Genomic DNA, 22,299 nt, shown 5'->3' with positions numbered 1-22,299 from the left:
CTTATGTTCATTGCAATGTTATTTGCAATAGTCAAGATTGGGAAGCAGCCAAATGTCCATCAGTAGATGAGTGAATCAACAAGTTGTGGTACATTTACATAGTGGAATACTACTTGGTTGTAAAAAAAGAAGGAAAACTTAAATTTTGTGACAGCATGGATGGACCTGGACAGCATTATGCTAAGTGAAATAAGCCGGTCAGAGAAAGACAAGTACCATATGATTTCATTCATATGTGAAACCTAATGAACAAAATAAACTAACAAATAAAATAAAAACAGACTCAGACATAGAGAACAGATTGATAGCTGTCAGAGGAGGAAAGGGGCTGAGCTGGTGGAAAAGGTGAAGGGATTAAGCATAAGAACAACAACTCATAACACAGATAGCAATATGATGATTACCAGAATGAAAAGGAGTTGTGTGTTGGGGGGGAGGGGGGGCGCGGGGAGGGATAGAAAAGAATAGGAGATGGAAGGAGACTTGACTTGGGATAGTAAACACAAAATACAATATACAGATGATGTATTATAGAATTGTACACTTGAAACCTATATAATTTTATTAACTGATGTCACCCTAATATACTAATACACTCAATATAAATAAAACAAAATAATTTCATTTAAAGCAAATAAATGTTTATTACTTTTTTAAAAGATAAAATGAATAAAGTTGGATGAATACCAAACTGTTTTAAAATGTCAATTCAACTAGAACTTCAATTTTTTTAAAGAAGTGTTCATCACTGAAAAACAAATAGGTTTTGCCAGGAGCTGGAGGGGAAGGGCATTAAGGAGTGACTGATGAATGGCTATGGGGTTTCCTTTGGAGGTAATGGAATTGTGCTACAGCTACATAGGAATGATTGTTGTACAGCATTGCAAAAATACTGAAAGACAATTGTACATTTTCGAATGGTTTAAATGGGCATTTTTTTGACATGTGCATTTCAACCCCCCCAAAAAAAGATAAAGTAGAAAAAACACTGCTAAAGCATTTTCTACATATATATTTGTTGTATAATTTTCTGTAAAATAAAAGAATACATAGGCCTAAAAATTTAAAAATGTTTAAAGAAATTGTGTAGACACCCATGATGTACTTTTAATCATAGTATTACTGGACCATCTTGTTTTGAATGTGATTATTGTATAACATTAATTGAAAATGGCAGAACTTTTGTTCTAGTATGGTATTATCCAATCTTTCTAAAAAACATTCTGTATAGCAAAGGCATATAAAGAAGCGTACCAGAAGATACCTCTTCATATAGATCATGAGTTCTATTTATCTCTTTCTTACTCATTTAAATTTTTCTAAATAATAAAATTATACAGGAACTAGAGGCCCAGTGCACGAAATCATGCATGAATAGGGTCCCTAGGCCTAGCCTGCGATCAGGGCCATCTTCTGCCCGCTCGCCAGTCCCCAGTACTGCCTTGCCACCACTCCCCCAGTTCCTCATGGTACCCCATTTGCCATCCAGTGATCAGAGCCTGCGGGACAGGGTGGGGGAGGGACCAAGAGGTGGTCAATGCACCTCATAGCAACTGGTCAATTGGTCATTCTGGCCATTATGGTCGCTGGCCTTTTATTATATACGACTAGACACCCGGTGCACAAAAATTTGTGCACTCGGGGGGGGGAGAGGGGGTCCCTCAGCCTGGCCTGTGCCCTCTCACAGTCTGGGACCCCTCGGGAGATAACGGCCTGCTGGCTTAGGCCTGCTCCCAGGTGGCAGAGGGCAGGCCCAATCCCTAGGTGCAGCCCCTGGTCGGGCTCAGAGCAGGGCTGATTGGGGAGTTGGGGCGCCGCACCCTGCCATGCACAGAGCAGGGCAGATCGGGAGGTTGCGGTGCCACCCTCAGGCATGCTCAGGGTAGGTCCAATTGGGGGGTTGGGGCACCACCCCCTGTCACACTCAAGGCAGGGTCGATGGGGAGGTTGTGGCGCCACCCGCTGTCATGCACAGAGCAGGGCCAATCAGGGGGTTGGTGCCCTGCCCCCATCACGCACAGAGCAGGGCCCATCAGGGGGGTTGGGGCTCCGTACCCTGTCATGCACAGAGCATGGCCCACCAGGGGGTTGGGGAGCTCCCCCCTGTCACGCATAGAGCAGGGCCGATCAGGGGGTTGGGGCGCTGCCCTCTATCACCCACAGAGCAGGGCTGATCAGGGAGTTGGGGCACCGCCACTGTCACACTCAGGGCAGGGCCGATGGGGAGGTTATGGTTCTACCCCATCACACACAGAGCAGGGCCCGTGGGGGGTGGGGGGGGAGGGGATGTCGCACCCTGTCACACACAGAGCAGGGTGGATAAGGAGGTTGTGGCCCCGCCCCCTGTCACACACAGAGCCGCAGGGCAATCAGGGGGTTTGGTTGCTGCCCCCTGTCACACTGATCCCGGTGCCGGGAGGCCTCTCAGCTCCGCTGATCCTGGTGCTGGGAGGCCTCACGGCTCCACTGATCTCGGTGCTGGGAGGCATATTACCCTTTTACTATATAGGATAGAGGCCTGGTGCCCGGGTGGGGGCTGGCTGGTTTGCCCTGAAGAGTGTCCTGGATCAAGGTGGGGGTTCCCACTGGGATGCCTGGGCAGCCTCGGTGAGGGGATGATGGCTGTTTTTAGGCTGGCGGATGACTGAAGCTCCCAACTGCTCCTTTTTTTCTTTTTTTTTTTATTCTGAGCCAGCTTTAGCTCTGGCTCCAGCTCTGAAGCCTCTGCTGCTGAAAGCAGGTATCTGGTTTGTTTGGGTTCTATAATCGAAACACTATTTCAACTCCAGCTCTGAGATCCCGGTGGGCTGAAAGCTGGGTTTTGGGGTTTTGTTTAGCTTCTATATTTGTAACAATGTTTCAAACTGCAGGCTCAGAGGCCAGCAAGGCAGGCGGGGAATGTTGGAGTCTTCCATCACTGAAGCAAGCAAGGCTCATGTTAGCTTCAAGCTGCCTGGCTGCCGGCCGCCATCTTGGCTGGCAGTTAATTTGCATATCTCGCTGATTAGCCAATGGGAAGGGTAGCAGACGTACGCTAATTACCATGTTTCTCTTTTATTAGATAGGATGACTCTTAGTATTCAATTAAGTCTTATAAAATAGTATCTTACCATTATTGCAAAACTCACTATCCATTATAATCTCAAAATTGGAGCATCAAGAGAATCCTGACATATATGTATGCATAATAATTTGAACTTTTGAAAGAAAAATAAATAGGAGAACCCATGTGTATGACAGTGATGGAAACTTTCTGAAACATTATAAGTTCTTTCCACTTGTGTCCTAAAGATTCTTTCAGAAAGAAACAAACTCTTCCATAAAGATTAAAATCACCAACTTTCATTTTAATTTCTTGTTCATTCTTTTTCCCCACCCCCAGATATAATTCTTCACACACAAACACATTGATATAGATGCATGCATGAAATTATTTTCTTAATTGTGAGTCATTGGGTAGACAGTAAGAATTTAAAACTTCCACTCTTTTCCTCCTCCAATAGTGTTTACTTTGATTTCTAAACCGGGACCCATGTCTCCAATATTCTGTAATATTCCCTGGATATCTACAACACATTTTTCTTTAAAAACTCAGCTCAATAATAAGGTGTCAAGGGAGTTAGAGGTGAATGGCTGTGCAAGTATATATATGGCAGAGTTGTGATGTCTTTTAAACAATACCCCGAGCACCTGACCTAATTGCATTCAGCCTGCTGTTTCTCTACCAGGAATCTCAGGTATTAAAGGGCACACAAAAGTGGGACTACTTAAGATTTTTGTTGTAGTTAGTACTGAGATTAATTGTAGAGTCTTTATGAATTGATTATAGTCTCAGAAATCCACAGATTTAATTACATACACACATTTGAAGGTTTAAGTTTTGTAAAAGATAGGTGAGGGGGGTTGGAGAATGTTAATTCACCAGTTTTCAGATTGTAATTCAGTGCCTCTTTCCATTATGAATATAAACATTGTTGTTATTTTGCCAACCCAGCAGGGATTATTGGCTCTGTTGAGGTGGAAGTCAGGTATGATCCACCACCATGATTCACAAGAAATGGAACAGCTAGAGAATGATTCTCAATTGTGGTCAGACAAGCATGCTTTCTAGCTGCCCTCCCATTGATCTCCGAATGAGAATCTAATTTACTTGCTTTTATTCCAGACAGAGTTTTTTGTGCCTGTTTCATCCACTTTATAGGGCAAAACCCAGCTGGAGGAACCCACTATCCTATTGACAAAAGACTTTGGATGGTAATATTGAAGACCATCTAGTGAGAAGCCATGAGGCTTGGAAATGAGAATAGAGAGCAGACAATATTAAACTGTACACAGGAAATAGAAGGTTAGCTAATAAATTGCCATTGATTTACGTGAACAGTTTTAAAAATTTCCACCATGAACTAGTGGAGTGAAAAGAATAATTTCAGTATTTCTACCATTTTGCTTATAGAAAACCTTAGCAACCCTGGAGATGAAACAATTTAATGCAATCAGCATAAACTCCACTGTTAATTCAACCATATCATTTACTGTTTCTCAAAGTGATCTTGATCTAATCTTTATTTATTTAATTTCCATTTTGTCTGACATTAATAATTCCCAACTGATTGGGGGGACAATTGTTTTTATTCTTAGTATAATTTTCTTTCACCAAAAAATTTTTATGCATACTTTGTGTATGGTTTGCTTTGCACTTTTTAATTATTTAAAATATATTTTTAATTTTTACATGTATGTACTGATAGCATAAATTTGTATTTAAAATCTCTGTGAAATATGACCAATTGCAGGATATTTTAATTAATTTATCCTTATTGTCCAAACCAAAACATATTCATTGTGAGCTGACTTATTCAATTTCCTCTCTTTGAAAATTCCTTTTGATTTATCTATTTTATGAGAGAAAATTATTTTCTTTAGAAATTTAGGTTTTATGTTGATTCGTGAAATAGACAGCATCATTTTATTCCTTCAGGCGGTTCCCCTTATGCTTTCCAAAACACATATTGCTTAGACTACAATATAATAACTCTTAAAAGTTTATTATGAAAATCGAATTATTTCACATTAATTTGTACATTGATTCAAAAACATCTATTTAGATCTAATATGTGCAAAATGTCTTGGTAAAAACTTCAAATAGAAATGTAAATACAATATGTTAAAATATTAGAGGTTTGGATAAACTGTGGTTGATTTAAGAATATAAATAGATCTTATAATACCTACTAGGAGCCCAGTGCATGAAATTCATGCACATTAAAAAGGGAATTAATTTCCCTAACTGGTTTGGCTCATTGGATAGAGCATCAGCCTATGGACTCAAGGGTCCCGGGTTCAATTCTGGTCAAGGGCATGTACCTTGGTTGTGGACACATCCCCAGTGGGGAGTGTGCAGGAGGCAGCTGATTGATGTTTCTCTCTCATCAATGTTTCTAACTATCCCTCTCCCTTTCTCTCTGTAAAAAATAAATAAAATATATTTTTTTAAAAAAGGGAATGAATTAGCGGAGATATTTTAATATTGTTACTTGCCCTTTCTCTATAATAAAATTGTGAGAGATGAAAGGAAATTAGAAAAATGTATATGAAAATAATATATAAATTTATTAATAAATAAACAGTAACAAAAGGATATAACAACAGAGGCATGATATAAAAATGACAAAAACATGATATGAAGAAAACAAAAACATGATATGAAAACAACAAAAACATGATATAAAAACAACAGTGATGCAAACAATGACTGACAAAGTGATTAAACTTATTCTAATATCTCCATTAAGAGTGAAAACACTTTCAAAGTGTTTGACTAATTTCCCTTGTGATGAAGTATTTAGAAGTTTAACTTTAATGTCACATGCTCTTCAAACTCGAGAGAAAGCAGCATATAACTGACCATGTGCAAAAACGGGTTCAGGTAGGAACATGCCTACTGTGTCTAGAGTTTGTCCTTGTGATTTATTAATAGTCATCACAAATGCTGGTATCACGGGACACTGTCGTCAAATCAATTTAAATGGGAGGCCAGTGTCAGATGGGGACAAATTAATTCTTGGAATCAGAACAGCCTCTCTCTCTGCAGATCCTGTTAATACTTCAGTTTCGATAATATTAGGTCGTAATCTTTTGATAATAAATCTGGTACCATTACAAAGACCCCCTTTACTATTGAGATTTCTCAATAGCATGATGATTGCACCCACTTTCAATTTTAATTTATGACACAGCATTCCCGAAGGAGTAATACTATTAAGAAATTCGATGGGAAAATTTTCCCTTTCAGCATCATTTGTGGAGTCAATGGAATCATCACTCAAATATGTGTGAAAATCTCCATCGAGTATATCCAAATTTTCTTCACTTAATTTTTGAACATGCTCATTTTTTGGACAAAGAATTACATGTTTAGATATATTTTTAATATTATCTATAGCAGTGGTTCTCAACCTTGGCTGCACATTAGAATCACCTGGCGATCTTTTTAAAATCCTGATTCCTGGGCCTCATCCTCCGGAAATTGTTTCTTTGTTATGGGGTGGGGCCACAACATTAGTAACAAAGAAACAGAATTTCTGGAGGATGAGGCCCAGAAATCAGGATTTTAAAAATATTACCAGGTGATTCTAATGTGCAGCCAAGGTTGAGAGCCACTGATCTATAGATGTAGTATTTCCAAAGGTAGCTTCAATAATAGATCCATTACAAATCATTCCACTTCCACGCTCGGCTCCGAGGGTGGGTTCCTGCCTGAAATCTTACCCTCCAGGGGCAGGGGTAGGGCTGGGGTAGGGCTCAGCCATTTCCAAGACTACCCCTGCAGGACTGACTTCCTTCAGGTTGGTTGCGGTTCTGGCTGTGATGTTACACCCAGAGTTTTTATATAAGTAGTACACTTTAAAAAAGGGGATTGATCCATCAATAAATATATTCCTTTCCTATGAAACCTGCCACTGTTCCAAATCATGTTAACAAGATTTAAAGGGTAACTTTCTATCCTCCCTGAAGGAGAACTGAGACTTCCTTACAAAGATAATGATTGCAGCTAGATTCATTGGTGGGAATACACAAAAGAAAATAAAGGGTTGCTAAATCACTAAGCTAAGAAATGCAGTATAATGTGAGAATGAAGAGCAAATAGCAACAGTAAAGAACTCTAATCTGGCAAAATGCTAACCATGCTTCAGGTCTAAGAGCCTTTGCCTTTTCCTCTTTGAAAAACTTCCTGAGCTCCTACACATTTTTGTTTCATTACTATTCTGTCCATTCCTGCATGACTCAGTTTGTGATGATACTACATCAGTCTTTGAGGAGCATTGTAATTATGTCTTCCTTGGGTAACTTTGCTGTTTCCAAAATAGTTGCTTGTTGAAATATATAACCTTTCATCCTTCATTGTGAACAGAGATAAAACAGGGATAACAGCTGAGTCAGTAAACACTTCATATCTCTGATTCAACCACTGTTGTAACATTAATATTATTGATGTATTCTCCAAAACTGTTGATGATCTTAAAATAAGTTCTTTTCAATAGTCTCTTTTCAATGTTATCTAAGTGTTCCCATGCATAAATTTCTCTACTCTCAATTCTATACATTAAGGTCCTAAATAAAGTAATTCTTTAGCAAAACTAAAGATAAGAGGCAAGGCCACACATCAGATCACTTTCATGTTGTCCAGTTTCCATGACTTATAATATGGAAGGGAATGAACAAGGCCCTGATAGCTCTAATATTCTAATCCATAATTATAAGAGGGTGAAGATAATGTGACCTGCCTTCTGTAGTTTTGGTGATGATTAATTGTGTTAATAAAAATGCACTATTGCAGCTCCTGCCTCATTAGAAATATCCAATAAAGTTAGTGCAGAATGAGAATGATGAAGATTAATAATGAAGAATCCTCATCTCAATGAAGTGTTTACCAGAGGGAAAGGAGATTTGGAAGTGGTAAAAGTTAAAAAGGGTAAAATACATGATGATGGAAGGAGATTTGACTTTTAATGGTGGGAACACATGCATTATATAAATAATATATCACAGCAGTACGAACTGGAAACCTACAAAATCTTAATAAATTTAATTAAAAAATAAAATAATTACCATGAAAAAATAGAAATAAAGAAATAAAATAAAAAATTAAAAGTTCTAATTATCTTTTACTTCTCTTCAAATATTATCATAGATATTCTTTAAAATTGTAATCTTTAATATTTTTTCTCTTACTAAAGAATGTTCCAGAACCTCAAAGCCTCCAACATCTCTAATATCCAGGTCTCTGAATTTATTCTGATGGGATTCCCAGGCATTCACAGCTGGCAACACTGGCTCTCCCTGCCATTGGCTCTGCTCTACCTCTTAGCCCTCAGTGCCAACATTCTTATCCTGATCATCGTCTATCAAGAGCCAACACTGCACCAGCCTATGTACTATTTCCTGGGCATCCTGGCTGTGGTAGACATGGGCCTTGCCACCACAATCATGCCCAAGATATTGGCCATCTTATGGTTCAATGCTAAAACCATCAGTCTCCCGGAGTGCTTTCTGCAGATGTATGTCATACATTGTTTTGTGGGCATGGAGTCAGGCATGTTTTTATGCATGGCTATAGATAGATATGTAGCCATTTGTCGACCACTACGCTATCCATCAATAATTACTGAATCTTTCGTGGTCAAAGCAACTGTGTTCATGGCACTCAGAAACACCATATGTACCATCCCAGTGCCTGTATTGGCTGCTCAGAGACACTACTGCTCCCAGAACCAAATAGAACACTGTCTGTGTTCAAATCTCGGTGTCACTAGTCTATCCTGTGATGACAGAACCATCAACAGCATTTACCAGCTTCTTCTGGCATGGACATTAATGGGAAGTGACTTGGGTTTGATTATTTTATCATATTGTTTGATACTTCACTCTGTGCTGAAGCTAAACTCAGCAGAAGCTGCGTCCAAGGCCCTAAGTACCTGCACATCCCACCTCATTCTGATCCTATTCTTCTATACAGTTGTCATTGTCATTTCCATTACCCATAGCGCCGCCATGTCAGTTCCCATCATTCCAGTGCTACTCAATGTACTGCACAATGTCATTCCTCCTGCCCTCAATCCCATGGTATATGCTCTCAAGAACAAGGAGCTGAGGCAGGGTTTATATAGGTTCTTAAAGTACACATCAAGAGCAACTAATGCATAGAGGATGCTTCTTTTTCCCATCTCTCCAGATATATACTGAATGTAAGTGCTTAATGGCAGGATAACTAAAGAAAAGAGGCATTGTTTCAGCTTTCAGTTATTATAACATATCAGTGGCAGCAACTAAAACATAAAGTTGGTCAAATACTAGTATATATTGACAGAAGAATATTGGACTTTAAGTGGTGGGCACACAATGCAATACACAGCTGATGTATCATAGAATTGTACCCTTGAAATCTGTAAAATTGTATTAACCAATGTCACCCCAATAAATCTAAAAACAAAGAAAGAAAAAATGATGACACATTTGAAATGTTGGGTTTTCAACAAAATCTTAATCAAAATCAGTAACATTATGTTTCCTGTTCTCTCAAGGACTATAAAGGAAATGCAATGAAATACTATTTGAATTTCCTTTTTGTTTTATATAACTTGTCTTTCTATGCCTCTTCTGCCCCCCTTTTTTTATTTTGTAATGTCTTTCTCCATTTCTTAGTTCACAAGAATGAAAATACTTATTGCCATAATTGATTATTCATTAGCTCAAGACATTTTATAATCAATTGGAATAATTATCTTTCTTATTACAAATGCCTGTGAAGCATTTTTATTATTAAGATTTGTTTGGGAAATGCTTTCTGAAATAATTAACCATTGTCCAAGAGCCATATCCTTTATATGTTACTCCATAAGGGGAATAAGTGTGCATTTGGATTCCAGTAAAAGAGAATTTAAAATCATGAGAATAGTACACTTTCATTTTATAATTAAATATTGCAATGTAAATGTCTAGAAAATAATCTTTATGAACATCAACATAAATAGATATCTTTACAATTTAATAAAACTTTAAAAGAGTTTATATTTTCATATTTTGGGCTTATATTTAGAATTCTTCAGTACTTAGGGATTGTGTAATTGTAAGGTGACTGTCTCTGGTACCATGTTGATAAACAGGGAAGCATTGAAAGGGCATTTCCCAGAAAGATCAGGAATGTTACTGAGGAATGTGGGCAATAAGAAAGCAAAATGAATGAAGCATTTAATGTAATTTATATTTAGTGGGGATGCACTCTTATAATTTTACTGTTTCTAACATATACTAGTATAGGAAACATTATGAATAAAGAATTATCAGGACTCTTCTTCTGTACTGCCAATGCCATGATAACGCTATTCTTTAGAAATTCTTAGTGATTATAACCAAAATACCTTAGTCATGTTCAGGAATAAATTTCATGTCATTTCTAAAGGCTTTTTTTTATTCTTCTATCCCAGAGTTCTCACTTTTTCATGGAGGCTTCATCTACTTGAAGCCATCCTCCCTATTCAATCCAATATTGTATGGGGGCTTCTCTAAGTCATTTTAGAGCCAACTCAAATCTGTTTTTAATTTACTGTCTTTTGTTAATTTACCCTGACACAATTTTAACAGTTGAAGTGACATAGATTGTAAACATGCTGCTGATAAATTGAAAAAGATAGACATTGGCATAAATAGGGTCTAAATGAAATATGAGCAATGAAATATGTTATAAAAACTCACAAAGATGCTGAGGGAAGGCAGGGGGTGAGGGGGTAAGAGATCAACCAAAGGACTTATATGAATGCATATGAGCATAACCAATGGACATAGACAGGGGGGTGGGGGTGAGGGAATGTGCTGTCGGTTGGGGGTGGCCAGGAGAGGTCAATGTGGAAAATAGGAGACTTGTATAATACATTAAACAGTAAAGAACTTAAATTTTTAAAAAACCTCACAAAGAAATTAATACCTTTTTTTTCCTTAAAAATTGCTACAATTTACCATATTAAACTTTCCTGACACCTCAAAGAGCATTTGTTTTTGTGGTTTATATCTGTAAATATGAACTGTGTTCAAAATTAAAACAGAAAAATTTGAAGTGTTTATTTTTAAAAACATTTTTAATTTTTATTACCAGTATTACTGTAATTAAATACTGACATTAGTTTCAGGAGTACAATATAGTGATTAGACATTTATATAACTTATGAAGTGGTCATCTCAATAAATCTCAAACACATCTGACACCATATGTAGCTATTATAATATTATTGACTAAAGTCCCTATGATGTAAATCTCTGATTATTTTCTAATTAACAATCTGTACTCCTTAATCCCTTCCCCATTTTCACCCATTCCTGAAATCCCCTCCCATCCGGCAACCATCAAAATGTGCTCTGTATCTATGAGTTTGTTTCCGTCTCACTTGTTCATTTATTTTGTTTTTTAGATTCCACATAGTATGTGTTAGTCTTTCTCCATCTGACTTATTTCACTTAGTATAATACTCTCAAGGTCCATCCATGTTGTCCCAATGTTTACTCTTTTATGGCTGAGTAATACTCCGTTGTGCATTTGTACCACTTCTTTATCCATTCATTATTGATGGACGCTTTGGTTACTTCCAGATCTTGGCTCTTGCAAATAATGCTACAATGTGCATATGGGTGCATATGTCTTTTCAAATTAGCGTTTTAGGTTTCTTTGAATAAATGCCCAGAAGTGGAATTGCTGGATCCTTCTTCATCTCTTGTTTTAGTCATTGTTTTAGTGTCTATTTTGTCTAGTATAAGTATTGCTACTCAGCTTTTTTGTTGTTGTTCCAATTTCATGAAATCTTTTTCCACCCCTTTATTTTGTCTGTCTATGTGTTTTGATCTGAAGTGAGTCTCTTATAGGCAACATATATAAGGGTCTTATTTTATCCATTTAGCCCAGTGGTTCTCAACCTGTGGGTCGCGACTCCTTTTGGGGGTTGAACGACCCTTTCACAGGGGTCGCCTAAGACCATCGGAAAACACATATATACTTACATATTGTTTTTGTGATTAATCACTATGCTTTAATTATGTTCAATTTGTAACAATGAAATTGGGGTCACCACAACATGAGGAACTGTATTAAAAGGTCGCAGCATTAGGAAGGTTGAGAACCACTGATTTAGCCACTCTATGTGTTTTTTTGGACAATTTAAACCATTTATGTTTAAAGTAAATTATTAATAGATATGTGGTTTTTGCCATTTTATTATTCCTTTAACATTTCTTGTAATATTGGCTTGGTGGGAAAAAATTTATTTGTCCTTCAATTTTAAATGACAGTGTTTCTGGGTAGAGTAATCTTGCTTTTCATCACTTTGAATATTCTGTGCCGATCCCAGAAGACCCGTAAAGTTTCTATTGAGAAATAAGCTGACAGTTTTCTGGGAGCTCCCTTGTAGGTAACTTACTGCTTTTCTCTTGCTGCTTTTAAGATTCTCTGTTTAGCTTTAACCTTTGGCATTTTAATTATGTTGTGTCTTAGTGTGGGCCTTTTTGGGTTCATTTTGTTTGGAACTCTCTGCATTTCCTGAGCCTGTATGTCTATTTCCTTCACCAGGTTAGGAAAGTTTGACATCATTATTTCTTCAAACAGGTCTTTAACTCCTTGTGCTCTCTCTCTTCTCCTTCTGGTGTGCCTATAATGTGAATGTAGATATGGTTGATATTGTCCCAGGGGCCCTGTAAACTATCCTCATTTTTTATTAGGAATCTTTTGTCTTTTAGCTGTTCTGATTGGGTGCTTTCTGTTATTCTACTTCCAAATCACTGTTTTGGTCCTCTGCTTCATCTAATCAACTGCTGATTCCCTTTAATTTATTCTTCATTTCAGTTATTGTATTCTTCATTTGTGATTGGTTGTGTTTTATGTTTTCTTTCTCCATTTTTATATTTCCTATCTCTTCATTGAAGTTCTCACTGAGATCATTGAGCATTCTTATAACTCTACATGTGGTTAGAGTTAGATCGCTTGTCTTCCTTTTTTGTAGTTCTTTTTCTGGAGTTTTGTTCGGTTCTTTCATTTGAGGTATGTTTCTTTGTCTCCTCATTTTGGCTACCTCCCTTTTTTGTTTCTACATTTTAGGTAGAGCTGCTATATCTCTTAGTTTTGGTATAATATCCTTATGTAGTAGATGTCATATGGGCTAGTGGTGTAGTCTCTGTGGTTCCTTGAGCCAGGTGCTCCAGGTGTGGGCTATGTCTGCCTTCCTGTTGTAGTTGAGCTTTGATTATTGTTGGTACATCAGTGGAAGGGACTGACTCCCGTGTTAGTTGGTTATGAGGCCTGGCCATACATACAATGGAGGAGTGTTGAGGAGGATTTGTTTTAGTGGGGCTCAGGTACCTGTCCAGTCCCCACTTTGGATGGTGTTGTTTGTGGAGGTTGTTTGATGATGCTCTGGTGTGATCTAAAGTGGACCCCATGTGTGTTGGTTCTGGTACCTCTTGAGAGGAACTCTGGTGCAGGCCAAGATCAGCTACTGCCTGTGCCCTGATCAAGGCCGCTTGGTATGAGTTACAAAGAAGAAGGTTTCTATTTGTTCTGGAGTTGGAGGTGCCTGGGAGAGGCTAAGCAGTTAACTGAGGCCTGCTACCACTTGTGTCCAGCTTGGGTCTGCTTAGCAAGAGGTAAATGTAATGCTAAGGCCAGATACTGCTTGTTTAGGATTTTTGAACCTCCAGCCCTCACTCTGCACCCAGACAATTAAGTTTCTCCTCGTATGTCCCTGGCACCTTTTAAGCTGCTGCCCCAGCACTAGAGCTCAGAGAAAGTGAGTCTGAATAAGGTTGAACATCGGTTCTTTAAGAAAAATGCATGGGTCTCAGCAGAACTCGGTCTCACCCATCCACAATCTCCACTGGTTTTCACAGCCAGAAGTTATAGGGTCTCTGCTTCCTGGCACTGGAACCCTGGGCTGGAGGCCTGATGTGGGACTGAAATCCCTCATTCCTCAGGGTTTCACTGCTTCAGCTGAGATATCCCTCCTGATTTTTAATTGCCACACATAGGTGTGAGACCATAACTTTTCTCATCTCCATTCCTACCAGTCTTGTCATGGCTTCTTCTGTTTATTCTTGGTAATAGGGCTTCTGTTCAGCTAGACTTTAGGTGGTTCTCAATGATGGTTGTTCTATAGTTTAGTTGTAATTTTGATGTGGTTGTGGCAGGAGGTAAGCATAGCATTTACCTACTCTGCCATTTTGACCAGAAGCCTTCCTGTTCAAATTCTTTTTTAAAAAATATTGCCTGGGGTGTGACATTGTTATTAATTTTTTATTTTATTTCAGATAGGAAGGGAGTGTGTGAGAGAGAGAGAGAGAGAGAGAGAGAGAGAGAGAGAGAGAGAGAGACATCAATGATGAGAGAGAATCATTGATCAGCTGCCTTCTCCTGCATGCCCCACACTGAGGAGTATGCCCACAACCTAGGCATGTGCCCCAACCAGAAATTGAACCATGACCTCTTGTTTATAGGTCAACACTCAACCACTGAGCCACACTAGCCAGACCCTATTCAAATTCTTTATCAGACTCTAAAGTATTTATTAATTGATTTAAAAGTAGCTATAACAAATCTATCATGTTATCATAAAACATATTTTTGTGACTTTATAGATACCCCAAATGGTCTTGAGGCCCTCAGGTGTCCAATAACAATACCTCAAGTGTTATATTAGATGTTCCAGAGGTGAAAGTGGAGGGAACTGGACACAAATCACTGAAGATCAGTGAGCAAGAGACATTATTGAACTGAGAGTTTATATGGAGAGGCTATGTCCAAGATGTTTTCACACAACAGATGATTGTGAGCACTATTTATGTAAGTGTCCATGGGTATTCTTAATAAGTAATTTTATATAATAGATAAAAACAACTCTGATATCAGTTAATAACTCCAGAAAAATAAATTATTTTTGAGGACTAACCTATATATTATACATGTTCTTTATTTATTGAGAAAATTGATCTGCACAGCTTTTTACAACATGATTTCTACTAAGTGTCATCCTCTTAAAACCCATGACTGCCATTTTCACTTATATATTGCCAGCTTTATAAGCTGAATTTTGGCATGAGGGACTGTCTGGGCTGGAATGTACTGCATGAGAAACCACTTCACTTTATATCTATAAGGAGAATTACAAACATAGATGAGACACTTAAGGATTCTCTCAAAAGGTTAATAAAATATCTTATATGAATACATTAGTAGAAAGTTGTAGTGGCTCCATATCAATGACCTGATTAAACTGGTGATGGAGGAAAAAAAATAAGAGAAAGGCACCAGGATATAAATCCAGAAATAGCTATAAATTTCTCCACTATTGTTGCAGAAAACATACATCTGAGATAGGTTATGGGAAATAAATGATACCATATATGAGTAAATGCATGATGTCATTCATGGGTTTCTTTTTGTTGTTTTTCATTCATTTTTCTTCTATCCAATTTCAGTTGTCCTGAATACTTGCACCTTTCTCACCCCGGAAGAGCTTTATGACACTGTCACGGATCTGCTTTGTCTTTACCCCATAAACAATAGGGTTCAGAGTTGGAGGAAGAAGAAGATAAAGATTAGCCACAATAATGTGAAGAGAAGGGGGAATAGTGTGTCCTCCAAAACGGTGGGTAAAGAAAGTGAAGAATGCTGGAACATAGGTGATGATAATGGCAGATAAATGGGCAGTGCAGGTGCTGAAGGCCTTCTGCTGAGCATCTGCTGATGAAAGGTTGACCACTGCACGGAGGATCATAGTGTAAGATGCAGATATACAGCAAATGTCAAACACTCCAATGAGAAGGGCAACCATCAGACCATAAATGACATTGATCTTGATGCTAGCACAGGATAACTTCACCACTGACATGTGGTCACAATATGTATGAGAGATAATATTGCTTTGGCAGAAGGGCAAACGCTTGACCAAGAATGGAAAGGGAATCATTAGCAACACACCCCTCAAGAAGGTGGCAAGCCCAGCTTTGGCAATGATAGAGTTAGTGAGTATGGTAGCATAACGCAGTGGGTAGCAAATAGCCACATAGCGGTCCAGAGCCATGAGCATGAGCACACCAGACTCCACACCCGTGAACCCATGGACAAAGAACATCTGAACTAAGCAGGCATTGAAGTTAATTTCCTTGAGATTAAACCAGAAGATGCAGAGTGCATTGGGTAGAGTGGTGGTGCAGGTAAAGAGATCAATGAGGGAGAGCATGGCCAGAAAGAAATACATTGGACGATGTAAGGACTCTTCATGATGAATGAGGTACACAAGGCCAAGGTTTCCCACAAGAGAGATGATATACATTGTGCAGAATGGGAGAGAGATCCATACATGTACTCTTTCCAGACCAGGAATTCCATCAAGAATAAAAGATTTTGGAGCCACATATGAATTGTTGGCAGCCAGCATAACTAATTCAATAGATGAATGCCAGTTTTCCAGAAGTATTTATTCTGAGTAGAAATTAAGAAGAAATTTAATTAAGATCATCCTTGAGGAGGCAAACTTAAGTTTGGAATAAAATTGCATTTATAATAGCATTAATAATTTTAATAATAGTGACTGAAAATACACCATTTATTGAATAATGTTATATTACAGGTAATATTTTAAAAATTTTATAAGCAGCCTAAATGTATTTTCTAAAGTCATAGTTACAAAGTTGTAATTTTTTTATCATCAAAATAGAAGAAGAAACTGAGGCACGGAGAAATCCAATAATGTTGAACATACAAAATTAGATTCAGGGGCAGAAGTGATATTCGTATATGACACTAACATGCATGCAATGTCTTTACATCCTGATTTGACAGAGTATATGGCTTATAAATAGCAAGATATAATTGCAGAAGTATTGCCTGAAATTTGTTTTTTGCATTTTGTGAAGATTTTGATTATTTAAACCAAATATGATCTTATTCAAATTTCAGCTCTTTCATACCAATTGTATGACTTCATATTTGAAACATCAGTTGCTCATATATGATGAGGTTAATGATAGCTACCTGAGAGTTATAAAAAATAATCAAAAGTTGATTTTTACACCTAGGTTAGTATCCTCTGGAATTGGATATACTAACTCAAAATGCAAATGTAGATGCTACATGGATATGAGATGCACAAACAGTGGTCAAGAAGTTCAATCTAGCTATATTGTCCCATGAAAGAGAAAAAATAAGAAATCTCTCTTTCTTAAAAAACCTGTAATCCCTCAACGTCATTGAGGTCATCTATTTTCTTTTCATGTCTTTTTTTTTTAACACAATTTAGAAAAAGCATATTCTCTGGACTCCCTCTTTATTCTCTTTCTTAGAATAATGTCCACTCTCATGACTTCAAGTATAGACAATAAGAAAATAATTTTCAGAGAACCAAGATGGCAGCATAGGTAAATGCCTGTACTTGCTGCCTCCCACAACTACATCAAAATTACAACTAAAATACAGAAAAACTATCATCCAGAACTGCCAGAAAGCTGGCTGAGTGGAAGTACTACAAGTAGAGAGGTAAAGAAGAAAGCACATTGAGACTGTTAGGAGATGCAGAGGCATAGAATGGGCTGGACCAGCACCTGGGTGTGACGCTTTTTTAATTGGGAGGGAGATTGCCATCCAGAGTAGCAAGGGGTCCCAGCCCCACACCAGAACCTCAATCCAGGGATCCAGAGCTAGGGAAAGAAGTCCCTACAGGCAGTAAGAACTATGGATTATAAAAACCAATGCAGATTGGGGCTGAGTGACACACAGGTTGCTGGAGACCCAGCTGCTCCTCTTAAAAGGCTGCCAACACAAACTGAATTTACAAGCTCCCACTTCCTCTGAGCTTCAGCAGTGGGGCAAGGTTCTGGGGGACCCAGACACATACGGGAAGGAACTGGACTGTCGGGGGCTGCTTTCTTCCAGACAGAGGTGCTCACAGGAGTCATTGTTCTTGTGCTGGGACCTCCCCAGTGCAGGGCTGACTGGCAGCTATTTCTGTTTGTTCTACCCTGGTGACTCCCTGAGACCCCGCCCCACCCAATTTACAACCCCACCCAAGCTGTGTGCAGTGGATTTTGGATATGAATGGTCTGCCCTTTGTCAGGCGAAAACTCTGTCAAGTAAGCTGCAGCTGTGTCAAGGAGCCCCAAACCTATCAATAAAAGTCCAAGGCCTGGCACCAGCATCAGCTTGCCTTGCTTCACAGCTGGGCCTTGTCTGGGCACTTCCAATACAAAGAGGAGGAATCTTTAGATCTCTCTGTAGCTCCTGCTGGGTGGTCCCAGGCAGTGGCTGACTTTGCACCTATCTGGACACCCAAGAGCCAGTGTACCCAGTGGTCAGTGTGAGACCATACCAGATTACAACTCTTCACATCCATAAGGAACATTCTCAAGGGGCAGACTCAGTGAGCACCAAAGCCCCAAGTCCTGCTCCATACGTGTGTCTGCTGCAAAGCATCTCTCCCACTCTAGTCACAGCTGATCTCCACAACCAACCGGCCTGTATATCAATTCCTCCCAGTGACACCAACAGCAATCAAGGCTCAACTACAACAAAACTGTGCACACAGCCCACAAAAGGGTGCAGCAAGAGTGTTCACCTCAAGTGATTGTGGAGGCTGAGCCACTGGGCCCTATAGGACATGTACTACACAAAGCCACTCTATCAACTCAAAGAGACTTAGCAGCTACCCAATACATAGAAACAAACACAGGGAAGCAGCCAAAATGTGGAGACAAAGAAATATGTCACAAATGAAAGAAATGGAGAAAGCAAACTACTGGATATAAAGTTCAAAACCACAGTTATAAGGTTACTCAAGAATCTTCTAGTAACCTCCAAGGAACTTAGTGAGACTTTCAAGGATCTTAGTGAGAATGCCAAAAAATAAAATAAAATTAAAAAAAAATGGAAAAGGACCAGTCAGAAATTAAGCATACACTGACTGAAATAAAGAATAATATACAGGGACTCAACAGTAGACTAGAGGATCCAGAAAATCAAATAAATGATTTGGAATATGAGGAAGCAAAAAACACCCAACCAGAAAAGAAAAAAGAAAAAAGAATCCAAAAATATGAAGATAGTGTAAGGAGCCTCTGGGATAACTTTAAGCATACCAACATCTGAATTATGGTGGTGCAAGAAGAAGAGAGAAAGCAAGATATTGTAAATCTATTTGAAGAAATAATCACAGAAAACTTCCCCTACCTGGTGAAGGAAATAGACTTACAAGTCCAGGAAGCGCAGAGAACCCCAAACAAAAGAAATCCAAAGAGGACCACACCAAGACACATCATAATTAAAATGCCAAGGGCTAAAGACAAAGAAAAAAAATCTTAAAAGCAGCAAGAGAAAAACAGTTACCTACAAGGGAGTACCCATACGACTGTCAGCTGATTTCTCAACAGAAACTATGCAGGCCAGAAGAGAGTGGCAAGAAATATTCAAAGTGATGAATACCAAGAACCTACGACCAAGATTACTCTACCCAGCAAATCCATCATTTAGAATTGAAGGTCAGATAAAGAGCTTCACAGATAAGAAATAGCTAAAGGAGTTCATCACCACCAAACCAGCATTATATGAAATGCTGAAGGGTATTCTTTAAGAAGAGGAAGAAGAAAAAGGTAAAGATAAAAAATATGAACAACAAAGTGACAACAAATACATTGTATCAACAATTGAATCTAAAAATCAAATGAATAAAAAAATCTGATGAACAGAATAAACTGGTGAATGGAATAGAATCAGGGGCATGGAAATGGAGCAATCTGACGATTCTCAGAGAGGAGTGGATGTGCGGGGGTGCAGGAAGAGATTAGATAAAGATCTATGCATTTATGCATTACCTATAGACACAGACAGGGTGATGAGGGCCTGGGGTGGGGTGGGAACAAGGTGGAGGGGAGCTATGGGGGGAAAAAGAGGGACATCTTTAATAATCTCAACAATAAAGATTAATTAAAATAAAAAATTAACCTCCAATAAATAGAATTTATTTATTAAATATTATTAAATAAATATTATTATATAAATATAAATAATTAAATATTATTAAATAAATATTAATTATTAAATAATTTGCCCTAACCAGTTTGGCTCAGTGGAGGGAGTGTCAGCCTGCAGACTGAGGGGTCCCAGGTTTGATTCCGGTCAAGGGCATGTACCTTGGTTGCGTGCACATCCCCAGTAGGGGATGTGCAGGAGGCAGCTGACCAATGTTTCTCTCTCATCAATGTTTCTAACCCTCTATCCCTCTCCTTTCCTCTCTGTAAAAAATCAATAAGAATATATTTTGGAAAAAAATATATTTAAAAAAAAGAAAATAATTTTCAGATAATGAATTTATTAATAAAGTTATGTCACAATTGTATACTCCTTCTAAGTGCATACTGGATAGTTCCATGGACAGATTAAATTGATCCTGTACAAGACTAAACTCGTCACTTAAACCTCTACCCCAGGCTCTATTTCTGGGTTTTGTTTTTTGGATAATAGTGCCATCATCTACTACATGACCTACCAGAATATCTGTGATCTCATCAAGTATCTCTCTACCTCATCTTAGTTAAAATTTCTTTATAACTCAAAGTGTCTTGGTTCTTAATCTAAGCAGGTCACATCAGCATGCCTGTTATCTGTACTCTATCTTCAGAGAAGAAAAACTTCTATTTTTAATCCAAAAATATTCTAAGTCAGCTCTTCCTTTCTATTACCACTCTACTGTCTTTTAAAGATCAACTAGATACATCCACCTATTTTTCTGCTTTGTCTCTTTTAAAATAAATTTTGTCTTATAGCAAAATTCTGAAGACATTTTAATCCACTGCTTAAAAATCTTCAATGTCTCCCCACAAATTTGAGGATAAGGCTCAAATTTCTTGGCATAGCATTCAATAAAGTTAAATTTAGACCTTATCTAAATTCATTTCCATTTTATTTCTTTCCATTTCCTAAGCATCCAAAGTGTTCTGGTTTGAATGATAAACTATATCCTAACATTCCATGCTTAAATTTTGCTAGATTACCTGCTAATCCCAAAATACTACGTGTACTTCAATACTATCTTGGCTTTGCTCAATTTATTTTTCTTATTTGAAAGTCACTCTGTCATATACTCATCTTGATAAGTCTTTTTTAAACTCTAAGGTAGAATGTCATTTCCTTTAAAGAGTACTGTGTATTCCAGAGTTCAGGGTAAGTGTTGTCATTAAATTCCCTGACCCAGGCACAGGATGTTTAATTTGCTTGCCCAAAGCTATTAGTAATGAACTGAAAGTGAAATCCAGGTTTTTCTAGCTCAGACTCATATCTGTTTAGCTAAAAAAAAAATCCTTTATAAAGGCTAACGAACAGTGAATCAGTGACTTATTTTCTCATTTATTTGTTTTTGTGTTTGTTTGCTTCACCCCCTTCCCATCTATTTCTGACTTGAGGCCTCTACAGCTCCTGTTTCTTATAATTTCTGCTAGCCCAGTATTTCAGCCATCTCCCAGGTAAAGAATGAGAGTTGTGTGGAATGATTTATACCGTCTCTTTCAAAGGAGAAGGTGGTTTGGTTACAAGTACCATTCAGACTTACCCCAAACCTCCTCCACTTCATTATTTTTGCCTGTGGTTCTGGGGAAGCAAAAAGGAGACAGAATATAGGAAATTATTAGAAGTACAATAATGATTAAAGCACAGGAAGAGAAGTCCATCTCAAGGTTTTCTTTCAGTCTTCCAGTGAGCCGTTTTCAATGAAAGAAACAAAGCAGCCTTATACTACAAAGAGCATACCACACCAAGATACGCCACCCGATACCACCTCTTATCAATCACAGTTTCTCTTTCCTTGTTGATGACAGTAGTTTCCATTACCTGATCCACATGCCTTAGTTTCCGGGATCTGATGATTGATGCTCTCACTGCTGTTTCTGCTATTTCCTCATCCCACTCTGGGCGGCCATTTGGCACAAAGTACGTACAGCACCCATTGTTGCCTCTGGCTGTTTAAAACAGAAAACAGGCCCCTTTAGATTATAACTTGAACCCAGTGCCCAAAATAATTAGGATGAACCATCTAGGAAGGCCAACAAGGTCTGCTTTTCCATTCCTTCTCACTTCCATGCTTGCTTCTCTAGAGATGGCCTAGGATCGCATATTTTTAGATGAAGGTAGGGGCTGAGACACAGAATAAAATATTATTAATTATTTGGATAATCCTCTCCCTGATGTCCTGAAGAGGGATGTCAGGAAAAAGCTGTATTTAGAAA

The 22,299-nt window shown here is 38.2% G+C and overlaps 2 protein-coding genes across 2 annotated transcripts; one reads left to right on the top strand and one right to left on the bottom strand.

Annotated features, from left to right (window-relative positions):
• Positions 1-8,163: 8,163 nt before the first annotated feature.
• LOC308524062 (olfactory receptor 56B2-like) lies at positions 8,164-9,467 on the top strand. Its single transcript, XM_081098215.1, has one exon. It carries the CDS (start codon positions 8,239-8,241, stop codon positions 9,202-9,204), a length of 966 nt encoding a protein of 321 aa, XP_080954341.1. The 5' UTR covers positions 8,164-8,238; the 3' UTR covers positions 9,205-9,467.
• A 6,036-nt stretch (positions 9,468-15,503) lies between these two features.
• Positions 15,504-16,469, bottom strand: LOC308525451 (olfactory receptor 52N5; the record flags this gene model as incomplete). Its single annotated transcript, XM_081100271.1, has 1 exon — positions 15,504-16,469. One exon carries the CDS (start codon positions 16,467-16,469, stop codon positions 15,504-15,506), a length of 966 nt encoding a protein of 321 aa, XP_080956397.1.
• Between the last annotated feature and the right edge of the window lie 5,830 nt (positions 16,470-22,299).

The sequence above is a fragment of the Myotis nattereri genome, assembly GCF_964212035.1.
Source record: "Myotis nattereri genome assembly, chromosome: 9".
In the NCBI taxonomy this organism is placed as follows: Eukaryota; Metazoa; Chordata; class Mammalia; order Chiroptera; family Vespertilionidae; genus Myotis; species Myotis nattereri.
Note: the sequence above shows the minus strand (reverse complement) of the source record. Positions and strands in the feature narration are given on the sequence as shown.

What these genes read in the sequence shown, in the direction of transcription:
- LOC308524062 (XM_081098215.1), top strand. Translation starts at nt 8,239, where the DNA reads ATGTTCCAGAACCTCAAAGCCTCCAACATCTCTAATATCCAGGTCTCT.